The sequence below is a fragment of the Salarias fasciatus genome, chromosome 2 (assembly GCF_902148845.1).
Source record: "Salarias fasciatus chromosome 2, fSalaFa1.1, whole genome shotgun sequence".
NCBI classification, from domain to species: Eukaryota; Metazoa; Chordata; class Actinopteri; order Blenniiformes; family Blenniidae; genus Salarias; species Salarias fasciatus.
This window is the reverse complement of record NC_043746.1, coordinates 27,288,825-27,298,434: the sequence shown is the minus strand read 5'-3', so window position 1 is coordinate 27,298,434 and position 9,610 is coordinate 27,288,825. Positions and strand designations below refer to the sequence as shown.

At 47.0% G+C, this 9,610-nt stretch overlaps 1 protein-coding gene across 1 annotated transcript; it reads left to right on the top strand.

Moving 5' to 3' along the window:
• Positions 1–292: 292 nt before the first annotated feature.
• On the top strand, positions 293–4,427 carry LOC115396826 (zinc finger protein 664-like). The gene is made up of 2 exons (XM_030102874.1): positions 293–620; positions 3,430–4,427. Exons 1-2 carry the CDS (start codon positions 293–295, stop codon positions 4,425–4,427), a joined length of 1,326 nt encoding a protein of 441 aa, XP_029958734.1.
• Positions 4,428–9,610: the final 5,183 nt, after the last annotated feature.

Below are 9,610 nucleotides of genomic sequence, written 5' to 3'. Positions count from 1 at the left end.
ACCCCCATCTCTGGTGCTTGCGTGTCTCTTTCCGTAGGCCGGGGTTTTGAACGAATTGTTGTCCCTGCTAACTGCTGACCCACTTTCTTTCACGTTCGTCTTTGCTGCCAAAGAAAAACCAGCAGAGAGCTGTTTTGGACCTTTTCGGAATCTTATTTCAACAGATACAGCTACTAGCAGCAGCAGCAAATGCTAAGGGAAGTTAGTCACCAGTTGACAAGGAAACCAGTTAATTCATCCTTCACTTCACTTATTCCATCCTTCACTGGAAAACATTCACATCCATCAAATCATGACTTTGTCTTGTTTCCCTCCAGAGCGTCCCCAGCGCCACAGTGGTGACCAGAAGACGACTTCCAGTCTGGAGCAGGAGGAACATGAAACTCCACACATTAAAGAGAAGGAGGATCCTGTGGAGGTGACTGCGACTGATGGTGGTGGTGACGGTGACAAATCCCACCACTCTGAGAGAGACTTGACCACCCGGCAGCTAACTGCTGCTGCCGTGGAAATCTTCAGCGAGCTCGAACACACCATGGCCCGATATGAAGAGGAAATTGGTCGTCAGCGCAGACAACTGGAAATCATCTTGAACCCTCAAATCAAGCTGCACAGAACAGGTACGGAGAAGTCTGAATGAACACATGATTTGACTGCTTGAGGATCTCCGTCATTATGGCTAAACGTTTGGTTTTTCCTCCGCAGACATAAACAGGATTTGTGTCTGTTGTGTTTTCAATATTTTAATCAGCTTTATTCATCAGACTAGTAACTCCAAACACAGTCCCTCTTCTTTTCCGCTTTCTACTTCAAGTCGACCACACAACGCCCCCTCTAGTGTAGAAGTGTAATCCCTGCCACAGCACAGCGTTACATTATAGGAAACACAGCATTTTGTTTTTCCCCCAAGGAAATATTCCTTCTCAATTCAAACTGAAACAGTTCCCAGAAATGTAAAAATGTACGTTCACTGCTCATCCAAGGTTCTCATCCAGCAATAACGTAATGACTGAGCTGTGGCGTCTGCTGGGGAAGTTATGTCTCACATTAGAAGGTGCAGGGTTGGTGACGTGGCGGTGTGTAGAGGTGTGGGGATAAATGGAAGTGAGCAGTGACATACTAATGACAGCTGTCACACTTGACACCCGTCTGCCTCCTCTTTTGTCGACTTCCACAGTACGCTATTTTTGAAATGTGAATGAAAGTTTTCAGTTTCACCACTTGAGTCCCAGTTTTTTTTTTTTTTTTTTTTTTTTTTTTTTTAATCTAGAAGTGGAAAAGTAATTTTAAGCAGAACTAAGTAACATTTTTACCTCGATAAATGTTTTTCAGAATCCCTGTGGGGGTAAACAAAGACTTGGCGCGGTGATTCACTGGTCCCTCTCCTCCCCCCGGTGTCTGTGTCCTGAAAGCAACATTTGCAACTTTCAGAGGATCCGACCCGACTACATCTCGCGAGAACAAACCCGCTTTACGGGACTCATACAGAAGTACAAGTATAAAAGCGCGTAAAACAAACATGAAACTAGTGGTGTGTATTGCCTAGTATCTGGCGATACGATTCGTATCACGATTCATGGGTCACGATTCGATATATCCCGATATATCCCGATACCAATGTTCATGACGATTATTGCGATACTTTAGGAACAATTAATTTGTAAACTAGTAGTACTTCATGAGAAAACTTGTATGAAACACATTTCATTCATCCCAAATGCAGCAGCAGTACTGAAGCAACTATATTTAACAGCAAACAAGTTGCAGGCTACTTTTTCATTTAAACAGTAAATGAAAAATAAAGGCTACATATACCTTCAATAATGTAACATGTTTTGAGAAAATAAAGTGCAATCATTGTAAAACCTTGAATTGAATTGAATTGAAATTCCTTTATTTGTCCCACAGGGGGAAATTTCAATGTTAAGCAGCACAGAGAAAAGAAATAGAAACAGAAAAGAAATGCGAAATATGAGAATTTACAAGGTCCAACCATACATAGAAAAATTAACTATAAATTTAGGATAAATATAATTAAATAACAGATACAAACTAAATGACATAATTTAAATATGAGTTTCAGACAGATATAAAGAAATAAGATATACACTAACAGATATAAATCAAATATAAATTAAATATACATTTAAGACAGACCACATATGTAAACTATAATATTAATAACAGATAAGAGTTACATATTATTTAAATATACATATAGGACAGACATATGTACAATATTATAGAAAAACGTGAGAGACATGAAAAGACCAATACACAGGAGTGTCATTTAGAACAGTGTGTGGTGTGTGTTTGGACTAGTTGGAGCAGTGCTGGCTGTAGAATCTGATAGCAGCAGGGAGGAAGGACCTGCTGAGGAGGCAACGCTCCTTCTCACACCTGGGGGGACGCAGCCTGTCCCTCACACCGCTGCCCAGGGCCCTCAGGGTGTCCTGCATGGGGACATCCTGCTCAAATGCATGTGGGTTGGTGGTGTTTCCGCGGTATTTGACTTTTGCAAAGCACATTTTACAAATGGCGTGGCTCTTATCTGTCCATCCGTCCTTGTTGTAAAAGCCAAAGTGCGTCCGGGGTGACGTGACGGACGGACGCGGAGAGCTTTTGACAATGAGCTTTCACAGGAGACCAGTGGGGGGGGCACGAGAGCAACAGTTGCACAGTTCTGCTTTATCTAATGTTTCATCTTGTACCTTTTTATCCCTGTAGAGTTCCCACAGCACCATGATGGAAGGGAGGAGCAGCTCTATGAACAAGACACAAACCTTTGTCTTGAACAGGGAGAACAAGAATCTCCAAGAACCCAAGAGAAAGAAGAACCAGAACCTCCACAGACCCAAGAGAAAGAAGAACCAGAACCTCCACAGACCCAAGAGAAAGAAGAACCAGAACCTCCACAGATCCAAGAGAAAGAAGAACCAGAACCTCCACAGACCCAAGAGAAAGAAGAACCAGAACCTCCACAGATCCAAGACAAAGGAGAAGAACCAGAATCTCCACAGATCCAAGAGGAGGAAGAAGAACCAGAACCTCCACAGATCCAAGAGGAAGGAGAAGAACCAGAGTCTCCACAGATCCAAGATGAGGAAGAACAAGAACCAGAGCTTCAACAGTTTACAGAGGACCAGGAGGAACCACAACCTCCACAAACTGAGGTTCCTTCTATTCAGAAGCAAAGTGACCTGAGTGAACCAGAAGTTCGGGACGATGAGCAGTTCCTCTCTCAGGACTCTGAAGTCCACCATGACGAAAAGCACCTTGACATTCCAGTGTCAGAGAACCAGGCTGAATGTGAGGAAACATCTGGTGAAATTGTCAGTCAAAAACACAAATGTAGGAAGGTACGAAGGGTCAGTGGTAAGAAGAAACCCATGAGAACTCACACGGGTGAGAAGCCACATCCTTGTGAAACATGTGGGAAAAGTTTCAGTAAACGGAGTTATTTGGTGGTCCACATGAGAACTCACACAGGTTGGAAGCCACATCGTTGTGAAACATGTGGGAAAAGTTTCAGGACACGGACTCATTTGTCGACCCACATGAGAACTCACACAGGTGAGAAGCCGCATCCTTGTGAAACATGTGGGAAACGTTTCAGTCAACAGGGTAGTTTGTCGGTCCACATGAGAACTCACACAGGTGAGAAGCCGCATCATTGTGAAACATGTGGGAAACGTTTCAGTCAACTGGGTAGTTTGTCGATCCACATGAGAACTCACACAGGTGAGAAGCCGCATCATTGTGAAACATGTGGGAAAAGTTTCAGGACACTGACTCATTTGTCGGCCCACATTAGAACTCACACAGGTGAGAAGCCGCATCCTTGTGAAACATGTGGGAAAAGTTTCAGTCATCTGCGTATTTTGTGGACCCACATGAGAACTCACACAGGTGAGAAGCCGCACGCTTGTAAAATATGTGGGAAAAGTTTCAGCCGACGGTCTACTTTGTTGGTCCACATGAGAACTCACACAGGTGAAAAGCCACATCCTTGTGAAACATGTGGAAAAAGTTTCAGAACACAGAGTAATTTGTTGGTCCACAAGAGAGCTCACACAGATTGGAAGCCACATCTTTGTGAAACATGTGGGAAAAGTTTCAGTGCACGGTGTAGTTTGATGGTTCACTTAAGAAGTCACACAGGTGAGAAGCCGCATCTTTGTGAAACATGTGGAAAAGGTTTCAGTACACGGAGTCATTTGTCATCTCATATTAGAACTCACACAGGTGAGAAGCCACATCATTGTGAAACATGTGGGAAAAGTTTCAATACACAGAGTAATTTGTTGGTCCACAAGAGAATTCACACTGGTGAGAAGCCATATCATTGTGAAACATGTGGGAGCAGATTCACTCATCGTAAATCATTTCTGCGCCACCTGAAAAGCCACATGGAGATGAGTTCATGAAAGATTCTATTGGAGATCTCGCAGGAAGTTCAGCTTAATCCCCAAATGATAAGATAACCACTTGAAAGAAAACATTGCTTACTTAGGAATTTATTTAGACTTTTATTTTCTCCATAAATTTTGTGTGAAGTTTTGAGAAATGGAAATAAAATGTTAACACAAATCCAATGAGTTTTGTTATTCCTGCATCAGCATCCCTGCTGATGAAATTTGCTGTCATGTGTGAAATGGGAAAACAATTTTGATGTCAGAGACAAAAAAGTTTTACATTCTTTGTAAGTTCCAAACTTTGATGGTTATTGGCAGGCAAGCGGGAAGGTGTTTTAAATAGAGGGGGCTGGCAACTGAATAAATGAAGGAGTAACGTCATTGCATTTTTTCCCTCCTGCTGTATATCGCATCACTCCTCAGGCTACTGGCTGGGAGCCATAGGATACACACAAACATTAGGAAGTTTTAACAAATTCACATTTAATTAAATTTTTTTCTCCATAAGGACGTAGGCAGCAGTAGGGCTAGGTGTTACGCGTTGCATTATGGGGAGTTGCGGACATGTTGGGAGCTCACGAATGTATACAAACGCATAACAAGCCCAGACATGAGCAGGAGAAGATGTACGAGTGGAGCTGCAGAAAGTCAGAAAAAAATGCTGAAATGCCGAAAAGGGTCAAATGTTTATGGACTTACGCTTAATAAGCATGCCAGGAGTTGTTGGCTTGAAAAGATAGCAGTTATCAACGGTTTGGATCCGTATGAGATACCCAAAGAAGACGACGACTTGTTGCCTCCGAAGTTTGGTTTACACTGTGGCGGTCATAGAAAGAGGAGTCAGACGAGGGATTCGGTGCGAGCGGAGTTTATTTCCAAGCCCACGGTAGTAACAGCTGTCATACCAGGAAGCCCCTTTGACAGGTAACTTCCGCCTTTATAAACCCCACCGCCAGTGCACACACCTCCCCACGTCAGCAAGCCCCACCCCTTCTAATGTGAGGAAACCCAGCAGCTACACAGACACCACAACACGATATTTACAGTTACCTTGTTCACCGTGCGAGCTCTTACACATCGGAGCAGTTTGTCTCTGTGAAGTCTTTGGACGCACACGTGCAGTTCACAAATGGATGGGTGCAGGAGCTGCAGATTTAAAGTCCACCAACAGTGAGAACATTGTGATCCGGACAAAGGTAAGGCTGTAATCCTCTCGTGTGACATCAGTCAAAAACATGTTTTCATGAATGTGTTTCAAAAAGTAAGCTGTATTACACGTAAGGGGTATTACGCCGGGCTCACGCTGGATGAGTTCCAGCTGCGTTCCATCTCCGGTACGGAATTACCACACTGCCTGGGTGCCGCTGCAGTCCTCTGTAGGAGGGTACCACATCCGTCGCTTTCTCCCCCAAACAATATGAAACGCGTTTAACTCAATAGAAAGCAGCCCACACCGCCATCTCTGTTGAAAATGCACTACGCTGTGAAATATTAATGCAAAATTACGAGATTGAGTTGTTTATGCAAAGATTGCTAAGACGGAACTACGAAACATGGCGTCTGGGCGTAGTGATTTCAAAAGAAAAAGTAGTTCCCAGTATTTGCTTCAGTGTTGTAACGCTACAATATTATTTGTTGGTGTTCCACAGCGTAATGAATATGCGGATTATAACGTGTCCACCAAAGTGTTTTGGCGTTGTTGGATTGTATATTTGATGAGTTTGATGAGGGGAACCAAAAATACCATTCACTTCCATTGTGTCCGTCCCAAAAACCTTCCCCGACTCACCTCTGAATAAACAATAGCTCGCCCTCACAAAAAAAGTAAGTACGCTGTTCGAAATGACTAAGGAATTGCGCTAAATGGCCCAATTTGCCAAAATGTTGAAGTATCCCTTTAACTAAACATCAGTAACACACAAAGGGTGCCTCCATTCCGTCGTTGTGGGGTGGACGATATGGTCATTTTTATTAAAAGTATCTGTCCATCACGCAGCAGAAACAATATTGACTTCTATGAGCAGCTGGAAATGGTGGGTAGCGGAGCGGGTGCAAGGCGCGCTTGTCACGCCCTGTGCCCCTGCGGCCTGTTTTGTGTTTGTCTGCCCTCATGTTCTCCTGCCTGGTCACCTGTCTGCTCCTCTTCTTCTCCTGTCTGGTCTCCTGTCTCGTTAACTCCCTAATGTGCTGCACCTGTCCTCTCCTCTTTATAAGCCCTGCTCTCCTGGTCTGTCTTGTCGGCTCCATGTGGGTCTGTCTGCGTGCTTCCGTGTCCCTGCCTGCACCTCAGCTCCGCTTGCCTTGTGTTCCGGAATCCTGTGTTCGTGGCAATAAAAGACCTTTGAACTCCGCCTGGCTGCCTGCGCGTGGGTTCTTCCACCTAGCACCGTGGCAGCGCTCCTGCGACCAGGGGATGCAAATCTCAGCGGGCAGTCAGATTGATGCAGTAGGGCTACGGCATCCGGAAAAATAGGATGTTAGCGGAAAGTTTCCGGAGCTCTGCAAGGGATCCGTAGTCGCACTGCAGCCGGACCGTGGCCGGTGTGAGCCACAGCACTGATTTTAATGACTACGGATCAGCTGCGGTGTCCATTCGGACACCGGAACGCATCCAGTGTGACACCGGGTTCACACTTTCGAGTGGAAGAAAAACAGGATTCTGTATCATGAAAAGTGCAAGGGGAATGACTATTTTGATCCATACTTGATCGCAAGCACGGAATTTACTCGGAACGAGGAGAAATGGCCTGACATCAGCTACTTCAACATCGTTAATTACCTGGTCTACTCGCCAAACGATTTGTCCACTGTGATAACGAAAACTCCGAAATGCAGTGGCTCCATTTCAACTGCGTGAACATCAAGAAATCCCCAAAGGGTAAATGGTTCTGTCCAGAATGCAGAGGTAGCAGGAAAAAAGAGTCATTAAAAGCAACTCATGACATTACACCTCCTCAGTTGCTTTAAACCTGCTAGAGGTGTTACTGAAGTCTGGTTTGACATGTGACTCAAGTTGTGGTAGTAATTGATTTATAGGTGTCATCTTTTTATCTCCCCACTGACCTGCCACCTTAAAGTGGTGGGGGAGTTTGAGTGCCCGCGGGATCCCAGGGGTTATGTTGTCCGGGGCTTTATGCCCCTGGTAGGGTCTCCCATGAGAAACAGGTCCTGGGTGATGGGCCACACCAAGGGCAGGTCAACAGCCCTCATGAAAACATTGAAATGTAGGTCTGTGACGTCGCCCGGTATGACACAGCCAGGGCCCCACCCTGGAGCCAGGCCTGGGGTTGGGGCTCGCAAGCGAGTGCCTGGTGGCCAGGCCTTTGCCCATGGGGCCTGGCCGGGCTCAGCCCAAAGGGGCAACATGGGCTGACCCTCCGGCGGACCCACCACCCGCTGAGGGAATCGTAGGGGCCAGGTGCAACGTAGATTGGGTGGCAGCCGATGGCAGGGTGCCCGGCGACCCGATCCTAAGACACAGAGACTAGCTTTTGGGACAGAGAATGTCACCTTGTTGGGGGAAAAAGGAGCCTGAGCTTGTGAGGGAGGTTGAGAGGTACCGGCTTGATATAGTCGGACTCACACAGCCTGGGCTCTGGAACCCAATCTCTCGAGAAGGGCTGGACTCTCCAATTTCTCTGGCATTGCCTGCGGTGAGAGGCAGCGGGCTGGTATGGGTTTGCTTATAGCCCCACAGCTCAGCCGCCATGTGTTGGAGTTTTCCCCAGTGAACGAGAGGGTCGCATCTCTGCGCCTCGGGTAGGGGACAGGTGCCTCACTGTTGTGTCGGCTTACGGGCCGAACAGCAGTGCAGAGTACCCGGCCTTCTTTGAGTCCCTGGGAGGGGTACTGGACAGTGCTCCGACTGGGGACTCCATTGTTCTACTGGGGGACTTCAACGCCCACATGGGCAGCGACAGTGAGACCTCAAGGGGTGTGATTGGGACGCACGGCCTCTCTGATCTGAACCCGAGTGGTGTTCTGTTACTGGACTTCTGAGCTAGTCACAGTTTGTCCATAACGAACACCATGTTCGAGCACATGGGTGTCCATAAGTGCCCTTGGCACCAGGACACCCTAGGTCGGAGGTCGATGATTGAATTTGTTGTCGTTTCATCTGACCTCGGGCTGCGTGTTTTGGACGCTCGGGTGAAGAGAGGAACAGAGCTGTTGACCAATCACCACCTGGTGGTGAATTGGATTCGCTGGCGGAGGAGGAAACTGGACAGACTTGGCAGACTCAAACGTGTTGTGAGGGTCTGCTGGGAACGTCTGGTGGAATCTTCTGTCAGCATGGTTTTCAACTCCCACCTCTGGGAGAGCTTCTCTCATGTCCCGAGGGAGGCTGGGGACATTGACTCCGAGTGGACCATATTCTCCACCTCCATTGTCGAAGCAGCTGCCTGGAGCTGTGGTTGTAAGGTCTCCGGTGCCCGGGTTCGGGGCAACCCCAAGATTGAGCGACAATCGCGTCATTACATTGACTTTGTATGTAATCTCATCGCACGAAAAATTCACGTCGCGTCCGGTGGAAACACACCATTAGAGATAGGGTGAGGAGCTCAGTCACCAGGGAGGAGCTCAGAGTAGAGCCGCTACGCCTCCACATCGAGAGGGGCCAGCTGAGGTGGCTGGGGCACCTTTTTAGGATGCCTCCTGGACGCCTCCCTAGGGAGGTGTTCCGGACATGTCCCACCGGGAGGAGACCCCGGGGAAGACCTAGGACACGCTGGAGAGTTGTCTCTCAGCTGGCCTGGGAACACCTTGGGATCCTCCTGGAAAAGCTGGAGGAAGTGTCTGGGGAGAGGGAAGTCTGGGCATCTCTGCTGAGACTGCTGCTTCCGCGACCCGGTCCCGGATAAGCGGTGGAAGATGGATGGATGGATGGCTGAAGGTTTTATTTTGAAGTTGACTGGCCTGTTCTTGTTTGTTTTTATATAAATGCTGGAGGTGTGTTTTGATGTCTATTCAACTTGCTGAAAATTTTTCACATATACTGAAGTGATTGTGGCAAAATCCATACCAACATGTTGCAATGCTAGAGCGGCAATTTCAGGCAGAAGTGACAAGATTGTTTTAGATTTCAACACAGCGAAGCTTAATTATTTACAAAGCCAAGCAATGGCCCTGTCTCCCGATTCTGGCACGCAGGCCAGGCCTCTCCACGACCGGGTGTCAGTGGGGTACACTGACAC

Coding starts and splice junctions, on each gene's coding strand:
- LOC115396826 (XM_030102874.1), top strand. CDS start 293: ATGACTTTGTCTTGTTTCCCTCCAGAGCGTCCCCAGCGCCACAGTGGT. Junction 621..3,429: donor AATCAAGCTGCACAGAACAG/GTACGGAGAAGT, acceptor ATCCTTGTGAAA/CATGTGGGAAAAGTTTCAGT.